This window comes from Aptenodytes patagonicus, chromosome 11 (genome assembly GCF_965638725.1).
Source record: "Aptenodytes patagonicus chromosome 11, bAptPat1.pri.cur, whole genome shotgun sequence".
In the NCBI taxonomy this organism is placed as follows: Eukaryota; Metazoa; Chordata; class Aves; order Sphenisciformes; family Spheniscidae; genus Aptenodytes; species Aptenodytes patagonicus.
In genome coordinates this window covers 23483260-23508186 of record NC_134959.1, presented here as the reverse complement: position 1 = coordinate 23508186, position 24927 = coordinate 23483260, and the positions used below count along the sequence as shown (strand labels likewise).

At 47.4% G+C, this 24927-nt stretch overlaps 1 protein-coding gene across 1 annotated transcript; it reads left to right on the top strand.

Moving 5' to 3' along the window:
* Positions 1 to 440: 440 nt before the first annotated feature.
* ZDHHC1 (zDHHC palmitoyltransferase 1) lies at positions 441 to 21220 on the top strand. Its single transcript, XM_076349492.1, has 10 exons — positions 441 to 659; positions 3081 to 3256; positions 3899 to 4000; positions 4848 to 4972; positions 5315 to 5473; positions 8958 to 9070; positions 14839 to 14924; positions 15534 to 15627; positions 17475 to 17583; positions 17940 to 21220. The coding sequence occupies exons 1-10, from the start codon at positions 441 to 443 to the stop codon at positions 18473 to 18475; spliced, it is 1719 nt and encodes a 572-aa protein (XP_076205607.1). The 3' UTR covers positions 18476 to 21220.
* Positions 21221 to 24927: the final 3707 nt, after the last annotated feature.

The window sequence follows — 24927 nt, the reverse complement described above, 5'->3', positions numbered from 1 at the left end:
GCATATCTGAGACAGGTGAAAGCATTTGTTCTGCCGTCATCCATAACAGCGTTCTGGCATGAAGACATCCCCAGACCACAGCATATCCTACTCCATCTCCGGACTGCCACCAAAATACCCTCTCTTTGCTCTTTTTACCCAATTTAGGTCTAGATCCATTCAAAGACTGGCAAAACCTGCAAGTTTCCCTTAGCTGAAAGTTCGGGGTATTGTCATTTCACGCAGACGTCAGCACTTGCTTTTAGAGTGTGTAATTGTTTTTTCCCTTTTGTTATAATCGATCACAAATCCCCTGTGCAGAGAGAAGTGTCTCCTCAGATGTGTCATCGTTTTAGTCTCTCCAACTTTCTGTCCACCTCGGAGCACACCTCCAGGACTGGGGCTCAGTCACAATATTTTTGTATCACGTATTTTGTGTTTTCCATTTTTGATTTCTGTAGATGAATATCTGCAATAAACCTCCTAATAAGACAGCTCCAGAGAATTTTGGCGAAGCTGTTCCTGAGGTGCAGGTCCAACGCGCTCGAAGGAATGGCTGGAGCTGGCCTCTGCACCTTTTCCAGATTATTGCCTGGTTGCTGTACCTCTTCTTTGCGCTGGTTGGCTTTGGAATCCTGGTTCCTCTCCTGCCTCGCCACTGGCTGCCCGCTGGCTATATCGTATCCTTTGGTCAAGAGGAGAACGTGGACTGTAATAAACTATCAGTGGGATTTTTTTAAAATAGTCGTTAGGTAGCGTAGAAAGCATAGGAGAAAGCAGCTGAGCCAGAATCTTCTTCTGAACTATAACCATAATCTTGATCTTCTCCTGTCTGTAAAAAACAGTTATTTTGAGAGCCTCTCTGCCCTTCAACTTTAGGTAGGTCATTAACGTTCTGCTTGTCTCCTTCATCACTCTCTGTTAAGGTTACTATCTTTGCCTCCGAGGCTCTTCTGCTGTCTTCTTCTGCCTACGTGTCTCCTTTGCTTTATATTGCTCTTCTACAAGTGTGCTGCGGGGTTTGAGGGAAGTCGTGCTAAAAAAGCCCCTCCTGAAACATCCTTGCCGCGATGGGCAGCCACACCTCCCTGTGCTGACGGAATGAGTCTTGAAAGGCAGCTTTATATGTTTATGATTATACGGTGTGGTTGCCTGTGATAGCTGGCAGTTGATCTTCTCCCTGCCCTCTGTAGAAAATCTGTAAGTGAAAGACGAGGTGGTGTAGTGTGAACCTCAGAGGAGAGCTCTGTCGTGGGACAGTCTTGAGCAGCAGTTTAATCCACGTCTTAACTGTCCTCTCGATGTGGGCAGTATCAGAAGGTGAGGTGCTTGTACTGCGAAGGCATCTTGTCTTGTGTGCTGCCCAGCAAAGCCTGACTCAGCCCAGCCCGATGTGTTTTCCACCTCCTGTCCTCGACCCACTTCCCTAGAGCTGTGCGCGCTTTGCTGCTCCTGCAGCTGGGAAGGAGAGGGACTAGAGATGGGGTGTGCTGGGGAGCAATCCCAGTGCTCCCACTGCCACCTTGTACTGTCACCTGCGCCCAGGGAAGGAACTTCCTCAAGGCCAGGCCCTGGCTCCCGGTGGACTAGTGTGTCTGGGGAGTGGCGGACTGGAAGAGGGCATCTGAGATTTGAATTTAGTACTTAACAAGCTGGTGAGGGTTTATAACTTGTGAGCAAGTGTTTGCTTTTGTCATCTCTCCGGTAATGTCTTCCTGGTGAAAATAAAATTGACCGAGTGGCTCAGTGCCACTTACTGGTTTCTTAGCAGAACCAGAGAACCAGGAAATATTATAGAGAGAATCTTGGGAAAAGTTCTGAAGAGGTGGGATATGCACTTACATCATTTATACATCTGATTTATGTATGTCCATGGAGGCTTTGATATGTTTGAGATGTTTTTGCTTATCATTGTTTTAGTTACACCTGCGTGATTTAGCATTAATATCATTAGCTCACAGTGGTCTTACATCTACTTGTCTTATCCAAATCCTTGGTATTATCACGGTTCAAACCTCGTGAATTTGTCTACCAAATATCTTCACAACTCAATCTAAGTCACTCTAATTCAACAGATTAATGTCTCCCAAAGTTTTACTACCAGTTAATAAAGCAGTAATGTCTCTTTTGTGTCAAAGGCAAATCCCTTCCCATTCTGCTACAGCAGTCATCAGAGCCCCAGTCAGCTAGACCTCTCAAAGACCTCCTTTTTTTCCATACTACGCTGCTCTATTTTCCCTAGGCCTTAGTATGATCAATGATGTGCACATTTGGGTGTATAACAAATAAACCGGAAGGTTAATTTTTGCACGCCTGCTCATTTAGTTGCAGTATATTGAGAAGCAAGCTCTCAAGCACAGCGGTACTCTAGGCGTGCAGGGTTGCTGCTTTGTGTTTGTATATTCTCACATATTTGTATATTCTTTCCAAATATCGGCAGTTACTTCAGGTGCCTGATCAAAAGTACTGCTAAAGCCTATTTGCTCTGACTTGCTACTGCGTTTACAAGTAAGAATCCAAACAGGTAACATTTCAAGAAACAATGACAAATCCTGGATACTGTCTGTCTGTAAATTGTGTAGGAGCCTACTTTAAAGGGGTGATCCTCTTCCCTGGGATTCTGACTAAGGAAAAGGAAAGCAAGGTGATCAGTACTAGTTCCTTGATGTGACTTTTTTTTTTCTTTCTTGGAAGTTTGGTCTTGTGAAGGGGCGTGTGCACGGCCTTAACTGACTGTTCCTTTCCAAGGAGTCTGTATGGACTAAGAAACGTGGACCTATGTCAACAGTCTGCACGTGGGGTCAGATTCTGGTAAGTAAAGGTAATTTTTAAAAACTCCTGTGATAGGAAGGACGTTTCTGTGAGGCAGAGTAGTACATAATAAGGAGGGTTGTGCCTGTAGATTTAGTTATCTTTTTCCAGAGGATATTTATTACAGCGCAAACATCTCCGTTAAGAAAGCTCAGATTAATGTGCTGCAATTGGTTATATAGTGATTTCTAATTCTAAGCCATGTATTTCTCATCTGTGTGGGCTTTGTGTATTAAGGATAAAACTATATGCATTAAATCACTCATACAATCCTTAACTGTGTACTTCAGTGTCCAGGAGTGTGTTTTATCTACCATTTAGTTGTTCATCTTACTGCAGTCTCCATTGATCCTGCGGATGCAAATGTGCGAGAAAAAAACTATCTAGGGCCTCTGGCCACCTTCAATCGTAATCAACATGCACATGTCATTGAAAACCATCATTGCCATGTCTGTGATGTAGATGTGTAAGTATCTTCTCTTTTCCTTCTACTACTCCGTCTTCTTCACCATTACACTTCACCATTAGTCTTTAATGTTAGACTATATGATTGAAATTGAGCCCCTGAAGCTCTATAGCGCGAGTTAAACTTCATCCTGTGGCAGGGTTCGGTTAGTTGGGTAGGTGCCCGCTGTCAAATGTGCGCGTGGTTCTGTGTTTTATTTAATTGCTCACGTGTCGTGTGGAGAGGACTGTACTGTTCCGTGTTACCTGGATGTTGGTGTTTGACCTAACAACGTGTGACTTGTGCGTGTGTGCTTGTATCTGGCTAGAAGCTAATTCGGTAGCAGGAAATGCTTGGAGGGCAGACATTAAGATCAAGCTTTGTAGAACTGCTAAAGGGTTTCAAATAAGAAATCAGTGATCTACCCAAATTAGAAATCACGCAGTGCATTGAAAGGCAATTTTTGCAGTGTTTGGGATTGTGGTCCAACGATGGCCGATATGGCCGATACGTTTGGGCGTTGAAGTATTCCTGATGTAGAAGGTTTTCTCACTATTACCTGTATGTATTACCTCTACTGCTGTATCCCCCTGTATTTGTGTCGCTGGAAAGTCATGGTAATGAGCTGGTGCTGCCACGCTAACGCCACCCTTTCTTTGGCAGGAGTGCCAAGTCAAAGCATTGTGGAACTTGCAACAAGTGTGTGTGTGGCTTTGATCACCACTGCAAATGGCTCAACAACTGTGTGGGAGAGAGGAATTACTGGTAAGAGCTTGGCATTGTGACAGGAGCACAACACTGCCTCAGTAATGTCGCCCCTTCTCTTCCCAAGATTCTCCTGCATCTCAGTCCGGGCTGTATTCAGCCACACAGAACCACTTTTCTTTCAGACCCCGGCTGAATAAAATCAGTCATGAGAAAACTAGATGGAAAATGCAAGCATGATTTTGACATTCAAATGACCAGGGATAAAACTCCTACACTTAGAATTTTGTAGCTGACCATCTACGAGTAAAAACAGAGAACATAATCTTATTATTTGGTATTAGGAAAAGCTTATGGGATGTTAATTGGGTGTCCTTAATGTTTCTGAGAGCTGGAGTGGGAATAGAACCGTGATTGTGCTGTTCCTGTCTCTGAAACAACCTGCATCCAGATTGCATGCTTTCCCTACGAGACTTGCCAGCAGCAATATAGGCAGCAGCACATAGGCACCTCTAATCTGTGCCAGGTTTAAGATAAAGAATAAGGAGGCTATCACTGATTATTGCTTCTCAGTTTACTCTCCTGCACTAAAACCACATGGAAAGCAAAGAGTTGTTACTACTGGCTGCCACATTACACGGCCTTCAGATTTTGTGCAGGGAGCTCTTTGTCTGTCCTAGATCTACTTGACTGTTTTGGAACCACGGCTGCTCTAAAGGGTCACGGCTTAGTCCCTCAGGGTAACAAATCAGAAGTAAGACTTTTAACCAGTATCTATCATAAGTGTAAGAAAGCGTCACAGTAATTTGGGATAGCTGTCTATATCTCCATCTTTATTAGGGGTTGGGATTTTGAATTGTATGCGTGATGTTATTGAAGCCACTCAGACCTCTGACCTTCTTGGCAGGCTCTTTTTGAATAGCGTGATGTCTGCCATTCTGGGCCTTGGGCTTCTGCTGCTCGTCGCTTGCTACGTCTTCGTGGAGTTCTTCATCGACCCCATGATGCTTCGCTCTGACCGGCACTTTGATGGTACTAGCAGTGCTTCAGTTGAGCATCCTGTGAATCAGCCAGCGTATCTCGATATGGGATTGGATTCTGTGGGCTCTCCCGCTGAGGAGGAGCTCCATTCCTTACTCCTTCAATTGTATATTTCTGCAAGAGTATCTCTGCTCAGCTGGACGGAATGTCTTTCCTTACCGAGCTGACTAACTGTTCTTCCCAAAGGCCTTGCAGACAAAAGATTTCTTAGACCTCCAGTGCATAATGGGTCTGCAGCTACTTTTGAGTTAACAATATTTCCAGCTGTAAAGTTTAGTTAGAGATTTTAATACCTGGACAATCTACTTATCTCCAACTCCTTTTGTTTTACAGCTCTGAAGAACCACACGGATCGCTGGTTTGTGTTTCTTCCTGCAGCTCCTGTTGAGACTCGGGCATCTGCTATTTTGGTCATAGCTGGGATTTTTATTCTTCTGAGCCTAATGACCGTGATCCTACTAGGCCACCTCTTGACCTTCCACATCTATCTTAGTAGGTATTATGTTCCTGTCAACTGTATCCCCATTTCATTTTCTCTTAGCTTCTTCTACTCATTCTGCATTCACTGTGTGTTCACTCATGTCACAAACATACACACATTGTGCAAGATTGCCATTGAAGAGGTAGAAAATTCGGGTTTAACATTATACTTCTGATTTTCCCCCAGTAACAGGTGGGCTTATCAGTGCATGTGCAATACGGGGCTTGCGTTGGGCCTGTGCATTCATGTGTCTAAGCTGTGTTATCCTGGAACTGAAAGCACGTGGGAGAGTAGTAGAGAGGCCAGGTGGGATGAACTGGTTAATTCCAGCTCAGTGCCAGTGATGGCAGATTCAGATTGGCTTTTGTGAGTCTCTTCACTGTGCTCCCCAGTACTTCTGTTGTGTGAGGGGGCTTGTTTCTCCATTACCCCAGAGAAATGCGGACGGTATTGATCTAAATTTCTAACAGGAGGCCTGACGTCCAGGTCTAGGTCCCTTTATGGAAGCTGTACCATATCAGCACAGAATGACTTGTGGAGTTCAGGGGAAGAGGTTTTTAGAAAGGTTCCTCATTAGATCTCCTACTTGTTGCTCTGTCAAGAAGGGATATTTGTGTTTGTTTATGTACAGATGGGCATCAAAAACCTTTTTTCAGCCATCGTCTAAAATGAAGCCAGTGCTGTTTGGCTGCCTGACGTAAGTCATGATGAGAAAAGATCTTACGCTTGCAGTAGTCGGTGGTGCCAAAACTAAGGAAGAAGGGATGTGGTGGAAGAGAAATGAGGACGTCGGTTACAGACGATCCTTGGGTGGATTTTTAGGTTGTCAGTTAACAGCGATGCAGATGCCAGCACAAACTAGGTCAGCACAAACCAGTGCAGCTCCAGAAGCAAAATAGTTGCACTGCTGAAGGGTAGCGTTTGATGGGTGAGTGTTCCTCAGCTGGCATTAACGTTACAGTCAGTGAGGTCATTGACCGTCGGTTTCCTTCTACAGCCTCTTTGAGCTTATTTTAAATTTGGTCGCGCTGTGGTTTTGCTTTCTCGGTGGAACTGAAAGTTGACTTTGCTGGGTTAATGGCGATGCCTGGAGATTTCAAAGGTTGATCTAGCACTGTAGGAAGACTAAAAGCATAACAAAGCTGGGACCGCTCCAGGAAGATTTCTTTTGGATGAAAAAGAAAGGATTATTCGGTTTAATCCCGAGCGGTATTTATCCTGTCTTTGTGTACAACTTCCACAAGAGGGTGCTCCCTCCTTGGGCTAAAGACATGCTTTCTCGTGTCACAGAAGCGTGCGTGTGTTACGCTAGTTCTACTCGGCGTTTGGGGGATTTTTTTTTTTGTTGCTGTTGTCTTAGGGTGATTTTGTTTTCCTCTTTCAGAATAAATTTTGAGCCAAATTAACTTTTATTTCTGGCCCAATTTTAAATCTTTATGACTTACATGGAAACAGAATTTAATTATTCTTAATTTTTGTTGACATTTTATTACATTAAAATCTGCTACCCTGTTGAAACTGGTTCCAGCTCTGCAGAAGTGCGGTGTGTAAGTCCTTGCTTAAAAGGAGCGATGTTACCGTATTGAAGCCTATATTGTGTGTTACATATGACTGTGCACTACACTTACAACTGGGATTCAGGGAGATAGACAAAGTATGTCTGGTTTAAATTCCTCTTATTTCACACCTGTAATTGTCAATAGTCTCATCTGAATGCTTTAAGGTAGACAGTGTTGGAATGAACTGTCTAACCTCTTTTGGGACTAGAAATACAATTTACCAATTAAAACATAATTACTGTTCATGAACATTTCTTCATAAACCTATTTTTTTAAAATAATTAAATTACAGAAAGAAAATAGTGCCCCTGTGAGTGGTATTGCCTTTAAGCTTCACATCAGAAAACCTGGCTTAAGTCAGGTATGACTACGAAAATTTTAGAATCTAGTTTTGTTACAAGCACAGTGAAATTTTCAGAATTACTGTCCTGATTTTAATTGCTCACTGCTATCGCTCAAAAGGAAGGAAGTAGGTTATTCTCAAAATAGTAGGTCCACGTATTCAAATTTACCAGTCTTGACTGAGACTCAGTTCTAGAGGCATTCAGTGAAGCACAGCACTTCAGAAGTTTGGAGGGAGGATATTTTTTTTCCTTCAATGCTGAGAGGCCAATAGTAAGCAGAATAAAAAGAAAAAAATAGTAGGGAATATAGGAAGGGAATACAGGAAAGGATATGGGGTTCTTCACAAGCTATGTTTATATATTGCACAGTATGTGCTGCAGTGTTACCTGGCCAGACAAATGCAGTATTTTTTAACTAAATAGCTCTATTAAAATATTTTAAAAGTTACACTGTTAAGTATTCAAAACCAACAAACTCTAAATTAAAAATGGTTTATAGCCCTTTGCTTATGAAGCAATATTCTGTTTGCCAAATAAAGCATACGGCACCATTCTAGGAGCATTTGCCAGCACCCTGCGCTGTCCCCGTTAGGTGCATTCACTAATCCCTTGGCTGCAGACTCACATTCATTTTTATGCTCTGTCTTCCTGGCCAAATGGATCTTGAATTCTTATTTCTTCATAAGATCATTGCTTTAACAGGAGGGGCACCTTCTCCTCTGCTCTCCCCCACCTCCCTGTGAAGTAGTCCTGTGTTTAGGGCATGGTTTTGAGAGGTAAGATGTTACTGATACAAATGTCTTCAGGCAGAGGACGGATTGTAGTCTGATGTCCCACATCCTAGGCATCTGCTTTGACTACTATGCTTCCGTAAAAAGGAAGAATGACTACCAGGCTGTGCACTAAAAACCTTCAGCATCCATTTCTGGGTTTTGTGCTCTAAAAATACTTACCATAACAGGGTCATTATGGGAGGAATGTCTGAGTTTTGGATCCTCGTAACGTCTTGGGTCTCATGAAGAAACCAAGCTGCTCAGAAATGTCACATGCTTTTGGTCATTCATGGAAGCAGACGTGTTTGTGTGTGGGACCTTAAGAGCACATAAACTCAGATACATGTAAACTCTGGGCCCATCTATTTGGCACGGGGCAAGCCGTGCATTTGATGCTCAGTTTTGGATGTTAAGTGTCTCAATCTCCTCTACAGGACACACTAACCTGCTGGATTTCTTTTCTCCATTTAGCATCACGTACCTTCTGACTACTCACTGAGCTTTCTGTACAATACAGATCTTACCCTTATTGGGTGTGAATAATGGATTTGCTCTGAAATGAGCTGAGCAAATTACTACGGTATAGAAGGCTGTACCACATATATGAGGCTTTAGAAGAATAGTGGGACTATGAGGAAGTGTGATGATGACAATAAAGGATATAGTAAGATGTACAGTGCAAAGGTACTTTTGGCTTAGAGTATCAGTCTTTTCATGTTTATAGTTACTATTTGATTGTATGGTTATTCAGACTGTTTGTATAAGTGTAATCAGGGAGTGGCCTTTCCTGCACTGACAGCTCTCTTTCTTTCCTCCCAGTGTGGAACAAATTGACTACGTACGAGTACATCCTGCAGCAGCGTCCCCAGCAAGAGGTGAAAGAGGGAGACAAGCAACTGGAGTCTTGTCCCTCCCAAGTGAGACCCGGTCAGGTACTCGTACTTTCAGTCCATTTCTGAAAAACAGCCTCGCTTGTCCACCGTGTAGAATTTGCTTCACTTCTGCGAGCTCCAAATTTTAGAGGCAGTTGCTAGAGATAAGACTCCAGAGGTACTTTGGTGGAGTTGAGGAGGATGTGAGAAAGTGTAAGGCCTGTAATTTGATGAACGCTTTAGGCATAACCAAGTACTGCTTTCAAAGGGATCAATCCCACCCACTCTCTTCCTCCACCACTTGTTTTCAGCCCTGCACTGTCTATTCTCTTCTGCCAGCGCAGCTGTTCGTTACAGTCATGCAGTGAACAGGGTGGGGGAACTCATCTGGGTAAGAATAAACTTTATTAAAAAAAATAGTTGAGCTCGTGTTTAGCTGGCCCAGCTCCCTCCCGTTTGGTTCACCGAGCAGTCACATAAATGCCTGTGTCAGCACGAAGGAGGGTGACTGAAGAGTGGGAAGGGTCCTGTCACTGGAAAGGACAGGGCCATCTGTTTGGGTGGCAGTGCACGTCCTGCTGGCTTATGTGAGCGGTATCGCAGGTCACGACTGAAAGTGAGACAGGCTCTAAGGCTGGAGAAACTGGGGCTAATCATCAAGCAGCTAATAATACCAATAGTTGAACTATCTTGAAAAGGAAAAGGACACCAATCGTGTTCAGAAATGACCCAGACATCTGCTTTTCTTTGAATTGAGTCTACGTAGCGATAAGGGTCCTTGTGATTACCACGATGTTGATCTGTATCTCTGTAAAAAGAGTTCTACAAGCTCTTTAATGCTGTTACACTCTGCAGTGGCATATATATTCCACTATGAATTGAGAGGTTCAGCGTAATTTATTTTGCCGCAAGGCAGCTCTATCCCTGGAGTTACTCAAAATTTGACTGGACAAATTCTGTACTGGCTTTAACAGGGGGTTGGACTAGAAACTTCCAGAAATTCTTCCTAGTCTAAATTATTCTGCGATTGTGCGATCCCGTGTAACTTTTAGTTTTATGCAAGTAAGTTACCTATGATACAACCAGTTTTATATTTCATAAGACATTAATTAAATCCAAGCTTCATCCAAGTATTCTGTGTAGAGATACTGGGATCTGTCCGGACTCATTTGTAGTTCTTCCCTATCAAAGCAAAGGGGAAAGTGAGCTAACTCCCTTTCGTGTGGAGACCCCAGCTTTTCATACATATTTTTTTACTGTCTTGGAAAAATTGAACTTTCAGTTTAAACAGAGGTTTCCATAACAACAAAAATATTTGGCACTTTGTCTCATAGAGCTTTGCTTACTATGAAAATGAAAACAATAATAAAGCATTAGCTCTAATCATTTCCTAGTTACTGAATTTTGATTGATATTGAAAATATACTTGAACAGGGGTGGACTCTGAGTGTGTGCACATTTGGGATGTAGCCATTCAATGATGTTCTCCTGTCTGCGCTGGTGCTTATCTAGATATGTGTGAATATGGTTAATTGGAAGCAGCAAGCCTGGAAGAAGCAGGGTGAAAAGCAGTTCTGTGTTTCAGGACTGCAGTTAGTACCTTGGGGAACAAGAAAGACTGGATGATGCCCAGTAACATTGTTATGAAAAATGTTAACCCACCAGATTTTCCTTGTTTCTTACATAGCAACCAAGAGATAAACACAAACAAATAGATTGGAGTAGGAGAACACCAAGTGACTTGCCTTTTGTAAGCTGTGTGGACTACAGCCTTCTTTAGCTTCAACACAGAAATCCTTTGTAATTGATCCAAGATGTTGCAAGCATAAAATGGAAATCATCCTCTTCCCACTTTTGTCTTAAGTGTTCATTCATTTTAGGGAGTAAGAAAAAACATGCATTTCCCCTTTAATCCTTGTTTTTGACCCTTATTCAAGCTTGGGTGTTGGTTTTGGCTTCAGTTTTCCATGTTTGTCTGCGGTTAAGTCTTCGGCTATGTTCAGGTTAAAGGATTCTTGTTCAGGTTAAAGGATTCTTATGTACTTGTAGAATCCTTCTCAGAACATGCACGAAGTAAAAGCCCTAATTTTGCACACTTAAGTGGTTCAGATGTCACAAAAAAATGCAAAACAGTTGGACATATACAGCCTTTGCCTCTATTACTATACCCAAAGCAGCGTGTGCAAGTAACAGTTTTTTCTGTAGGCAGTTGCATAGCAGTCCAAAGAAATCTAAGCTAAACCAAACCCAGTGCTTTAATGCCTAATTGCATTCATACCAGGGAGCTGGCTTTCATAGTGAGGCCAGCTGGGATGTGATTTTTTTCACATTCCTAAAGCTTTGAACTTGCTCTGGACACCGATTCAGGTTGGTGAGGTTTGGTTTTAAATAATAAACACAGATTTTACTCAGCTTCCCTCACACTTTCAATATTGTTTCCCTCTTCCAATGTCTGGTTAAGATGAACCTAGTCTTCACTCTCAGCCTCAACACTTGCAACAGACCCACTTTCCCTGGGACAAGAACCATTTTTGCCTGTTCAATTCTGCCTCCCCTCCAGCCAGACAACATTTCAGGGCACTGGCTGTCACTGAAGTGGATGATACGAGCAGCCACAGTGGGCAAGGGAGCTGAATTCATCCTGAAGTTGTAACCACCACCACTGGGGTGGACACAGCTGGTACTCAGCCTCCAGAGGAGGTCTGAGCATGGCCAGGATTTGCAATGAACTTGGGCGGTCTGTCGATTTAGCAGTCTGTTTTCGGCAAGAGTAAAAGCTGAATCCCGACAACCCAGTTGGAAAGGGTGGATCTGTCTTGCTGTTGCAGTTGAAGGATGCTGGCTGTCCCGCTAACAACTGTGGGAGCGGAGGGAGGCTGGGACTCTGCGCTGTGGTTGTAGTTTTTGTCACACTGAGAGAACATTGTATTTTCTACTGATCGAGTCTTCTTCCATTTGCTTCTGCTAGTCAACTCTAATGATTTGCTTTCTTTTATGTGGCTGCTTTGGTTATACGTAATTTATAGAAGGCTGAAATGGACAAAAAAGCTCTTTCATTCCCTGCTTGGAAAGAAGTTGTTCATGATATTCTCAAGATGTATAATTTCTTAATCTCCTTTGAAATGCCAGTCCTGCAGTCCTGTTTGTATGCTGTGGACATTGAATCCTGATCATTTTCAGTTACTCTGCGCAGTCTTACGAGGATGTCTCCTGCTGCAGCTCATTTCAGCCACGGCGTGCTTTCCTCTGAAAAGACCTACCGCCCGTACGCTCACAGTGACACGAGATTGTGTGTGGTCCCTTTCATTGGTGACTCAGGTGCATGGGGCTTCAATGTAAATGTTAAGAATTTGGTCCCCAAGGAGATTTGAGGAAACATTTATGTACATTTGGTGTTCGGTCGATGATGAGCGATGATCTGACTAGAGTTACAAGTTCTATTTGAAATACATGTGGTCAATTTCTGCAGATTATTAATCCTGCACTTGGATAAACCCTGCCTATAATAGCCCCAAGCAGCATAATTCTCAAATCAGAAAGTTCTAATGTTTGGGATTGCTAAACCAATTCCCTTCAAATTGGATGTTACCACCTATAAAACAGCTGCAAATTCCTTCCCAACTCCTTTTTTCCTTTACGAGACCAATTAAACTCAGAGCATGTTACAAAAGGCAACAGGCCTGAAGCCCTTCCAGTTTGGCAACTGTCTTATCTAACAATCACACGAGTACTGAGACTCCAGACATGCCAAGATGTTCAAAAGCAGCTAGTAATTTTGGAAGTATCTCTTCTAGCGTGTAAAGAAGGCTGGCCAGAGTTGATCAGACCGGAGTGCTGGCTCTGACACTGGCCAACTGTGGAAATTGTGAACGCTGAGAGGGAGTGCAAGAGTTGTAGTCCCCAGTACCCTCTCCCAGCACTTGGCAATATGTGTTAGGGGCTTTTGGAGCACAGAGCTTCGAACGGCTTTATATTTGCTGGTTTCTCACACAAACTTTTATCTTTTCTTCTTGAATCCATGTAACATTTAGCACCTGCAGCATCCCATGGCAGTGAGTGCTACAGCTTATTTCCATGCTGTGTCAAAAGTGCAGCCTTCCTTCGGTTTCTTTTGAAACGACTACCTATTTTTTTTTTCATTTGATGCTCCCTGAATGTTGTGTTAGAGAGATGGTAAACAATTATTCCCCATTTGCTTTCTCCACTCATATCTGCCCTGAGTATTTCCTCTCCTGACTGAAGAGCCCTGACCCATTAGCTGTTTCTTGTACAGAAACTGCTCCATACCTTTCATTGGTCCTGTCGCTCTTCTCTGTACCTTCTTCCAGGTCTTCTGTGGGGGAAGATGCTGGAACACTATAGAGAATCCAGTGTCCAGGCTGCCGATGAATTTATTCAGTAACATGAAACTATTTTCTTTTTTTTTTTAATGCTTTTCCTTTTCATTCCTATAATCTGAAATGATTTCTTGGCTGCCACTGAATGTGCAGCTCCATGAATCCTTTTCTAGTTCAGAGACCGTTGCTTTGTATGTAAAGTTTACACTACTTTTCCCACGTGCATCGCTTTACATCTTTACATCTAGCAATATTGATTTTCATGTGCCATTTTATCACCCCGTAATTCAATATTGCAAGAGTCTTCTGCAGCTCTCTGCGGTTGGCTTTAATTTTTATTGCCTTACATAAGGGAGTATCATCATCAGACTTCATCTCACTGTTCTGCTCTTTTGTCGATTGTTTATGAATTTGTTGAAGTGCAGAGGCCCTGGGTCTCTCAGGAACCCGTTTGTGGGACGTCCAACTTTGACTTCATTTTCTCAAGTTTGCTGAGCAGGCTGTTCAGACAAATAGGTCTTCATGAGCTTGTTTAAGCTTTTTTGGAAGCTAATGCCTATCGCATTTAAAATCCCTCCGTCTTTACCACCTAAAAGTTGCCTTAAAATGTATGTGTGTCTTTATAGTCACTACACACTAAAATGTTTTAAGAGGAAGTTGTCTTGCTAATTATTCAAGTTTAAGAGCAGCTGAAAAGTAGTGTCAAGGTTCTCCTGAGCACGGTTTATCCTTTTTGACAACGGGGCTTCATACCCTGCCTCACGTGGGACTCTGACCATCTTAACTGTGTCCTTTTGAGGGAGAACTGGGAGCCCTTTTCTGTAATGCAGGCACTTGGATTTAGGAGGCTTATTCGTTGCGTCTTCTTATATGTTTATGAAAGTATGCAATTTTAAAGTTCAGGATGGCATTACTTTGAATTCATCTATAGCTGAGCCAAATGAGCAATATATCACATTCTTTTTTAAAAAACAGCAGTTATTAGCCATACAGGATTCACACAAGAAACAGAAAATACTTTATGTTTTTCCTCTGTGTTGCATGCTTTCATTTTCCTCACCTCCATTCTGAATTTAAAAGAAGTTTTTTGCATTCACTGCTTAGCTCCTGTGATTGAACGGTATAACTAATGGAAGCTTTAAGTGATATTTTGAATGTGGTCCCAAGAAATGATTAAGCTGGTCTCCGTAAGTGTAATTTGTTTTCGAGTCACATGAAATACTGGCTGGACTAAATGAATGAATCAGGGACTTCTAATTGTCTCAATCTTGGTTTTCCATCTTCTTAAGCAGCAGACTCCTGCTGAGTTTCAGCTGTGCTGAAAAAAAAAGTGAACAGCTGAAACTGTTCTGTAAGGACAGAAAATGTCTGGCCTGTGGCTGAGGAAGGAGGAAGAAGACATCTCTGTAGTGAAAATCCCTCTTCTCCACTCTGTGTCCATATTGGTCTGAAAATGTTCATTCTTTTCTTTCTTTCTTTTTTTTTTTCCAGGAAGCAGACTTTTTTTCAGGTAACTCTGGCTATACAGACCCTGGTATTCAAGAAGAGGAATTCTCAACAGTAACTTCAGGAAAAGGGTGAGTAAAGTCATAGATAGAAGTCTCCCAGCAGCATGTATGGTGAATGGGAAATTGTCATCAAAGTCACCGATGGACCCTAAGACAAAAGTACTTAGGAGGATAGGGAGCACCAATGTTTTGACCAAGGCATGGTGAAATCTTTGAGTTTCAGGAGGATAAATACCTGCAGGACTACTTGCCTCCCCTCCCCTGGGAAAATATCTTCCCTAGAATACTCTGTTTAGGCTGTTTTGTATTAAAATTACTTTAAAGCTGCCTGATTTGTCCTGTAATTCCTATATTGAGCTCATTATAGTTATATGCTTTCAGGTTGTCAAGAGATGAATCACAACAGCAAAATTTATAACACAGGCAACACTCATGGGAAAACAGCATCCTTGTCTCTTAATTAATCCTTGCCTATTAACTCATGTCCCCGGGGAAGGGAGAAGAAACCCTGCATATCTCGCACAGTTGTGCAGGAAAAGTTACCCTGCAGTCTTGCTGGGAATGCTGTGTAAGGCAGGGGATGCTTCAGTCAGGCTGATGTGTACGTGCAAGCAAAGCGGGCATCAGAGTTAAGTCATGTCTAAGGGAAGCATCTTGTATATCTGCCGTGTGTTTTAGCTTTTCAAAGCTCTATGTCCGCGATGATGAAGCTGACCCCCAGCAGAGCTCCTCCTCTGACCTCCCGTCTCTTCACTTTGCGGTCCCTTCTCAGGTAAGCAGGAGACTTGCTACATACCATAAAATCATAGAATCATAGAATCATTGAGGTTGGAAAAGACCTCTAAGATCATCGAGTCCAACCGTCAACCCAACACCACCATGCCCACTAAACCATGTCCCTAAGCGCCTCATCTACTCGTCTTTTAAATACCTCCAGGGATGGGGACTCAACCACTTCCCTGGGCAGCCTCTTCCAATGTTTCACCACTCTTTCAGTAAAGACATTTTTCCTCACATCCAATCTAAACCTCCCCTGGCACAACTTGAGGCCGTTTCCTCTCGTCCTGTCGCTTGTTACTTGGGAGAAGAGACCGACCCCCACCTCGCTACAACCTCCTTTCAGGGAGTTGTAGAGAGCGATGAGGTCTCCCCTCAGCCTCCTTTTCTCCAGGCTGAACAACCCCAGTTCCCTCAGCCGCTCCTCAGAAGACTTGTTCTCCAGACCCCTCACCAGCCTCGTTGCCCTTCTCTGGACACGCTCCAGCACCTCGACGCCCTTCTTGTAGTGAGGGGCCCAAAACTGAACACAGTATTCGAGGTGCGGCCTCACCAGGGCCGAGTACAGGGGCACGATCACTTCCCTACTCCTGCTGGCCACACCATTTCTGATACAGGCCAGGATGCCCTTGGCCTTCTTGGCCGCCTGGGCACACTGCTGGCTCATGTTCAGCCGGCTGTCGACCAGCACCCCCAGGTCCTTTTCCAACAGGCAGCTTTCCAGCCACTCTTCCCCAAGCCTGTAGCGCTGCATGGGGTTGTTGTGGCCGAAATGCAGGACCCGGCGCTTGGTCTTGTTGAACCTCATACAATTGGCCTCGGCCCATCGATCCAGCCTGTCCAGGTCCCTCTGCAAGGGACACCATAACCTCTGCAGCTGACGATTCACCAGGTTGCATGGGTGCACGCTCACTCGAGTGCGGGCTGTGGTTAACTCCTTCGTACACATGCCCTCCCTGTCCTCAGCATGTATCTGCAGGTATGGCTGTGCCCTGCAGTCACTACAATCAAGTGATACTCTCCTGTCTCAGCTCACACATGTGATCAGATATATTCTGCAGTTCCCTCATAAGCTCTCAGCCTAGCTGTAATACAGCTGTAATGCAATATCTTGCTACTCCAGTGCAGTTCAGTGACTGTATCTTTACTACTTTGTTGATGTAACAAGCTGTGCATGTTTCTGTAGAGCAAAATCCAACAGTTTATATGTTCAAATATGGACGTTAAAGCATCTGCCCAGGGAAAGATGGGGTGTGTGTGGATACGAAGCTTGAGTGTATGAAACAGCTGTCCAAAGTCAAGTTTTCCGTGCTCTTGATATTCATGTACCTACGTCCAGATGCTCTCCCCCCTTGCTCAAATGGCAGGTGGTGGTGCTCTCCCCCTTTCCTCCAGGCTTATTGATCAAAATCTTGTCGTCTAGCTGATAAGAAAAAATCCTTTTCAACTATACTTGTGTTTTGGACAAGAGCTATCTCTCTCTTGGGATGTCCTGTGCTATGTGACTTTTGGTCCCCTCTTCTAGTTTGACTCTAGAAATGCATTTGTCCACCAGTCTCTCATACATCCTCCAGTTGTATGAGACGACAGCTTAAAGGTACCTACACACAGAGAATTGCTGGATGCAGATAATGTGTGTGTTCGTTAAATACCTGTTCTCTGTCATTGCTTTATAGTAACTCAGTCCTAAACTATAAAATATTCTGGGACTTGGGTCATACTTAATCCTCATTATTAAAAATAGGAGGAATTAAAGAGAGGTAGCAATTAAAAAAACGGAGTGTCTCGTTACTTTGGGCTGTTGAAGTGACTTCCCTTCTCTTGGGCCACTTGTTTTCACAGCGACAGAAAAAAAGAAGAAAGAAGACGCATAAAGCTTCTTCCTCAGCAACGGACGGCAGATCTAAAACACACGCTAGACCTTGGCCCTCTTTCCCAGATCCCCAGTCAGGTGGGAGCGCACCGGTCAGCTTCTCTGCTTCTGAACTGCATTTCTGGTTGCTGGCACACAGAAATGAAGTGTGTCATGAAAACCCAGCACTGGCGGAAAGTTAATTTGCCTAAGAAGGGAAAATGAGTGCTTCTGAGTGCTTGGAGATACTCTAAAATGATCAGACTTGGGTACACTGCTGAGTGTAGAGTTCTCTACATTTTCATATCTAATTTGCATAAATACAAGTATGATTTTCTTTAACACTAGTGGATCAGCCATGTCAGAGTTTCTGGGCTTGTTGATGTCTTTGTGGGGCCGAGGGCTCTCTCTCTCTCTCTTCTTAAGCTTTCTTCTCCCTTTCTTTCCATCTGTAGAGTTCCCAGCCACGGCTGCTGCCACCTCATCTTCCCACAGCCTTCGCCTCTTAGTGCCAGCTTTTCCTCCGAGAGCTGCTGTGCCCCCCAGCAGCACCGGCCTCATCCAGGCGGTGGGACCCCCAGCTGACTATCACTCAGAGTCCGCCGAGTCCATGGATGAGATTCCTGTGGCTCAGACTCGCCTTGGGAGCACTGCCCTTCATGGGCCTCCTAAGAATAGCTCAAGCAACTCTCAAGACTATCCCTTGTCCACAGACAATCCCAGAGGTGACAGGAAGAAGAATCTGTATTCTGGGCACAAGGTAAAAAGGAAAAGCTGCCAGACAGACAGACGCGTGGAACAAGACTTGGAACTTTTTTCTAAGATCCCTGCTGTGTTTGTAAGTAAGAGCAGTGGAGAACCTCATGTCTCTCAGCCCCAGCCCAGTGAGAGCACATCCGAGCCGCACCACAGAAAATGCACCAGCAAGCAGCACGTGGGCAGACGTGATCCGTGCTTTAAGGACATAAGGACAAACACCACAGCGGCCTAGTGATCAGCTGTCCAAAGCCATAGCCTCTGGGGACAAGGCAAGAGGTTCTCTTTCTATTTGTGTGTTGCCGTTCAAAGATCTTGACTCCAGTGACTCGTCTTTTTCGCTGGAGGTAGCAGCGTCCCTTTACCTGATGCTGTTCATCTTCCAGCAGAACTAGCTGAGAGGCAGTAAAAACCCCGCTGCATCATTGTTTCTGGCTGCCTCTTCCTGAGCCAGGAGTGCCCCTGCGCCCAGTTCCATTCTCCTTGTCAAGGGGGAACAGCCTCCCCGGATAGGGGTGTGCCCAGGGCTGCCACTGGTTAAGGACCGCAGCGTTAGTACTCCGTAGAGTGCTGAGGGACTCATCCCTGCTCCGTGTGCTTGCCGTCAGACTGCAGTGAGACGTTTCTCATGCGCGACCAAAGGCAAGAGGCAATAAGGTGGCAAACCTGAGGTAGGCATGTTGCTAGAGAGAACTAGAGTACTCTCCATAGGAAGGGGCTGTACCCTCCTGGCCCTCTGCACATTAGTACCGCGGTAACTTTCTGGGAGAGTGCGTGGGGAAGAACGAGGCTGCATCTCTGCTCTTCCCTGCACCCTGAAAACTAAATTTCCCATCTGCCTACACCCTGTCAGTCTTTGGATCACGCGCAGGGGCTTCAGCAGGTGGTCAGGGAGTAACCTCAGGATTGTCCTGTCCCTGTACCGCTTTCCACTGGACGCCCTCAAGCCAAGTTCACCAGCATGTATTCTGTAAGGCGGCGTAGTTTGACTTGCTCCACCTTCCCAGCAGCCCAGGGTGCCCCGCAGAGCAGCTTTCTCATCAGAAGCTCTGGGATACAGCAGGTCCTGAAACCTTTCCATTGCCTGGGCTGCCAGATCCACATTAGTCCACAGCCAAGCCTGGAGTCTCTGTATTGCAGAAAAATCCCACATCAGACACTGGGGCACGTAGCCAGTGCCTCGAGTCACAGCACCCTGTGCTGGTGGTGAGAAGCAGAGAGCTGCCTGGGCTGCCGAGCTGCAGCGCCTTGGCTTTCCCTGCCCTCTTGGCTTCCCCAGGCAGCATGCCCCGTTTCAAATTCCTGGCTGAGCGCTGAGACCGGGGCCGCCAGCAAGCTCAGATCTGCCGAGCAGCCAGCTAACCTCAGAGCCTGGGATAGCAGCTACGCACGCATCCCGATGGGCCTTGCCACCGGTATGGATGGGCCTGACACGATTTGTCATTTGGCAGCCGCGGCACCTGCACAGCCCCTGCCTCCCCGGCACAGCCGGCGCCCTGAGCAGCGGGCTTGGCCGGTTACAGCGTTTCTGGACAGGCCCCCAGTGCTGCACGCTGCTGGCGTGTGCGAACACATAGGTGCACCGGTAGAAAAGAGGAAGTCTGGGAAGTCTTTATTCACCCTACCGAATGTTTTGATGCATGGAAACCACAAAAAAACCCTTTCTCCAGACCACAGTGGGTGTAGGTTAGGGAAGGACAAGACAAAGCACGTGAGTCGAGCTAAGCTGTTCCTCCCCTTGCCTGGCTCAGTCTGCAGGCATTCATCAGAAATGATTCAGAACAGGACAGGATATCTGGGGACAGATGCTCTTTGGGCACAGCCAACACGGGACAGGCAGGCTGGACTCCCGGCTTTGATGTATGCGCTTCCCAGCCCGGCTGTTGCCCGTCATCCCAGTGCTCACGCTGGCTTCTGTGCTGCTCTGAGGTGCACGCAAAGTCCACTTCCCCTGGAACTTTAGGCCCAGACGGTTTTCCTTCTGGAGAGCTCACTTCAGCAGAGAGAGGCAGGAAGGCACCTGCTGTACGTTGAAAGCCTCTCCCCATTCCAGTAGCACCCGTGAATGCCGGTAGCTGGCCCAGCTCCCTCGGGAAGCACCCCAGCACTATCACCTGGCCAACACCACGCTGTGTGGTGCTCATGCAGTGGACATTTCAAGTAGTGCTTGCCTTCAAGGAGCAGGCAAAGTGCTGCAGCTGCTCCTGGGAACACATGATCCTTGCAGAGCTGAGGTTGGAATAGGGGAGTCCTCCCTTTGCTGAAGGGTTTATGGGGTGAGTGTGGCTCATAGGCGGGACCATCCAGGCCGAGCACTCCCTGGGACAGTCCTTGGGAAGTTCTGGCAAGGCAGCGTAGATACGATCACTGACCCCAGGCTTCTTTAAAGGGCTGTCTTACCGTCCTTCTCTGTTGCCTGATTTTTGACTCCTGAAAGAGCTGGAACGAGGAGCCTTGACTCTTCATCGAATTACATGAGCCGTTGATCAGCAAAAGTGAAGTCTCAAGTAGCTGTTGAAGTCGTTATGTCTGAATTTGCAGGAAGGGTTGGCCTGTGCTCACGCTCCTTGCAGCTTCCCTTGCTGCTGTGGCCAGTGGTACCCGCTGGCAGCGTGACCCTTTGGAAAAGCAGGCGTGTGGGGGACCAACCCTTGTGGACCAGCAGGCATGGCACTGCTTGTCTGCAGAGACCAGGGCGTCTGCTCGCTGATGGATCCTGGGTAAAGTCCTTCCAGTTGTTTCTCCTCACGTCTGCTGTCATCCAAGAGAACGACACCCTGCGGTAATGCTGGGCTCAGGGTTTTCAAAGGCGTGCTGTCCCTCCACCCAGAAAGCATTGGTAATTTCTCTCCAGCAGGTGCCCCTGAGCAGACCTCATGTGTTTTCTTACCCTTTGTCCATGCAGAACCTGTCCCAAAGTCGTGTATGGAGCTCTTCAGTAGCTCTGTCCACAATAAAATTTTCTATGCCCTTTGCTAAATATTTCCTCCTTTTTCGCAGTCATTCATTTATCTGCCCAGTTGATGTCCCCCCCCAACTTTTCCCTGCACCTCTGATGTCCCAGCTGGGCTTAGCACCTTAACCTGTGTGTGGGTGACAGCGGTCCCCTCTCCGTAGGTCTCTATGGACCGCCTTCCCTGAGGGGTAGGGGGTAGACCACCTTCTCCAGGAGGTACGTAACTCCAGCCTGCTTTCTGCGCTGCAGCCGGGCGAGCGCCACAGGGAGGAGGCCAGGCCGGCTGTGCACCGTGCTGCAGGAAGGCTGCTGCGCTCTTTGGGGTGAGTGGAGCCGGGTTTCCTGGTCTATCATACGTCCAGGGAAAGAAAGGCCCGGCATAGTCTCGAGGCGGCAGGTTCCGAGGACACGATGGAAAGGAAGGGGATGTCCTACACTGCTAGCAGTTCGCTGGGACATGACGCTCTCCAGGAGCACGGGGCTCACCCTCAGGTTCACCATTTAGTTGCCCTCCCCTTCCCAGGCTGTGCTCACCTGCCAGTTGTCCTACTGAGAACGGCCCGTAAGCCCCAAATTCCCCTGCCACGCACACGAACACCCACCTGAGAAGGGTCTCCGCCTCCAGAGACCCCGACGACCAGTGCAGAGCCCCACACGCTGCTGGGCTGTACTGGTTCTGTCCCACCCCGCAGGTTTCCCCGCGAGGAGCAGGAGCCCATGCTTTTTGCTGGATGCCAACAGGATGCCCTGGGGACCCCGATTTGGGAGGTGGGGAAGACATCCTTCTGCTGCCTTCGGCCGAGACATGGAACGTTTTCTCCACTGCATGGAGTGCCGGAGGAGGCAGAATAAATCAAGGCTGCAAAACGTGCAATACCTTGTCCGTGCGTTGGGGCAGCTGGATGCTGAGCGAAGAGGCAGGCCCCAGCAGGACGGGCTCCCAGCACTGCCAGCATCGGACTCCGATCTCCTGAACCTCATGGGCGGCAGGCAGGATTGTGTGTGCCGGGCGGCATTTGATTTGGGCTGGGTTTTGTGTTTTCACCACAACCACATTAAAGGAGGGCTGTTGAAGATGCATATTGGGCACCCAAGAATGAAAATGGTGAGACTGAGATGGTTTTAGCTCCTGGGAGAACTGCTGTCTGCCCCAGATCAGTTCCCAGCGAGGATGAACCTTCGCAAGTGCAGTTGAGCATCTCAGCCGAGCTGCTTCGTGCCGGGAGGGCCTTTTGCAGATGCCGCTTTGCAATATACATGTGCCCTCAGGACCCCGGCTTTGGGTGCTGTGTGTGGTATCCCACAAAGTCATGGAAGTTTTCCACGGCAGGGAGGTGGCACCTTTCCAGGATGGTCACGGCAGGGGCAGGCACAGCCCCGGCTCGCTCCTTCCCCACCTCGTTTCTGTCCTTTTGGGACCCTAATGCTGATACCTGCGGGTTCAGGTGCCGAGGGCGTTTCTGCTGCCCAGGCAAGGCTCACGGCTGCTGCACTGGGTGAGGAAGCTCCATAGCAGACCTGTGGCAGCAACCAAAAGGAAGGAGTCGCATTAGGGTACCGCTGCAGAGGCCAGCGTGCAGGCAGAGCGGTCCCGGCCACCACATCAGAGGATTGCAGTGACCGCGAGCTCTCTGGCAGCCCGAGGCCATCAGAGAGCTGGGTGAGGTGACAGAGGAACTCCTGATGCCTTCAGCTCCCCATCGCTGCAGAAACATTGAGGTCTGGCATCCCTGAGCCCCTTCTCCAGCACTAAATAAAAGGTTTTTTGCCAGGGCACGAACTCTCCCATCAGCGGGAGGCAGCGCCCTGGACTGGCCGTTCCCACCATGAGCCTCTGCGGCTTTTCATCAGGAGCAAGCAATGCATTTGCAGGATGGTGACAGCTTTCCGGAGTCCTCTAAAATCAGAGATCCCGGTCCCTGGCCACTTGCCAGCGGCTGTGCCAGGCCTTGCAGCACGTTCCTCTCCCAGCCTTGGCATGGGACGTACGCCCTGCTTGCTTTCATCTTTGGGTGTGACTCAAGTTTCTTAGTTTTCTCTTTGAAGTCAAGGGGACCTTCCTTTGGGAAATGATTTTTGGTGAGTCTGTTCCCGGGCTCTGTTTTCGACACGTCCTGAGAGCATCTCAGGGGGCTTCCTTGAACTGCAGGGAGGGAGGAGGAAGCTCCTGCCGGAGGAGGGTACATTTTCCCCTCCTCTCTGCCCTGTGCTGTGCATCGCAGCCAGGACCCCAGCTCGAGCGGCAGACCCCCCTTGGCTCTGCGCGCTGCTGGCACACCCGGCACGCACACACGCACGCCGCGATCGCGCCGCTCATCAGCCGCAGCTAAGACCCATTAATGCCTTGTGGACATGCTGTTGCTGGGGTTACCGTATACATATTGCACAACCTCCGAAACACTTCCCTCTGTTTTGTAGCAACTTGCGCTAGAGAAGCAGCGTTCCCGCATAACCTCATCCCACCCCAGATACGGCCGAGCCAGCGACTCATTCCTGAAACAAGATGACTCCGGGGAGCCTGCGGTGCCCAGCCCCGGGGGAGGCGAGAGGCAAAGAGGACGGAGGGTGAGCGCAGAGGGTGCTCCGGGGTCGTGCTTGTGCTCTTGTGCGAGCTCTGAGCTGCACCCTGGAGCAGTCACAGCACTCCAGGACTCTGTGTGAAGGTAGGGAGACAGACATGGTCCTAGCAGGGACAAGCCCGGCATCTGAAGCCGTGTCTCGGTGACACTGAGCTGTGAGCCTCAGTGTGTCTGGGGTAAGCGCTGGAGTTACACAGCTCATTAAGCTCCCCAGGGCAGGAGACAGCCTGGGAACTTCCTGACCTTCATTGGAAATCGCAAGAAGGGAAAGGTCCCCGGGGAGCTGAGCACTGAGCTATGTCCATGCTCCTCCACCACCCCACAGGACCTGTGCAACCTCCTCCTCAGCTCCTGCCTGCGCCACGGGCTCCGGACCAAGTCACAGCCTCCTCCCGGGCTTCCGTCTCTGGGCTGCGTGAGGAACAGCAGGAGCTGGCCAAGGACTGTGCTCTGTCCCAACAGGGCTGTCATGGTGACAACAAATGCACAACAAACCCTGGCCCTTAGGAACCGAAAACTGACCTGCTCAACCTGACCCCGTGGGGCAACTCGCCAGCCCTGGCTTGGTGTCCCCCACTCGCCCGGCTCTCCCCATGTGCCGCCTCTTGGCTCTTCGGGCTCTGCAGTCCCCAGGGCCGGCTGGAGCTCCAGCAGAAGAGCTGCCGACATGCCCAGCCCCGGCTCGGCTCCTGCCTGCTGCCAGCTGGGTCAGTCTGGGCTTTTGTACTGCCTGCTGCTGCCAAGCTCTGCCAGAGCTGCTGCGGGCTGGATGCTCCAGCCGGCGTTACCTGGGCTCCTCTCCGGAGCTGTCAGCTGGAAGCAGAGCCAAAGACACCTGCTTCGGTGGGGAGTTGCAGGGTAAGCTAAGGACAAGGCTGTACCTTCAGCAAGATTTAACCACCCTCCTCGCTATGGCAGCCCCAATTATTGCCCTCTCCTTAAAGCAGAGAGCAGGCGAGCAGCCCTTCCCCACTTTCCGCAGGGTGGGACGGCAGCCCTAGGTCCTTGCTGGCCCAGGCGGAGGCCGGTTTAAATTCCCACTTCACAGCCAGCCACTGTAACCTCTGAGCCTCTGCACTTTGGGACCTGCTTTCATATTTTATGAAGAGCTGGAAGCATGCGTGTTCAGGACAGAGTCCTCCTGGTGCCACC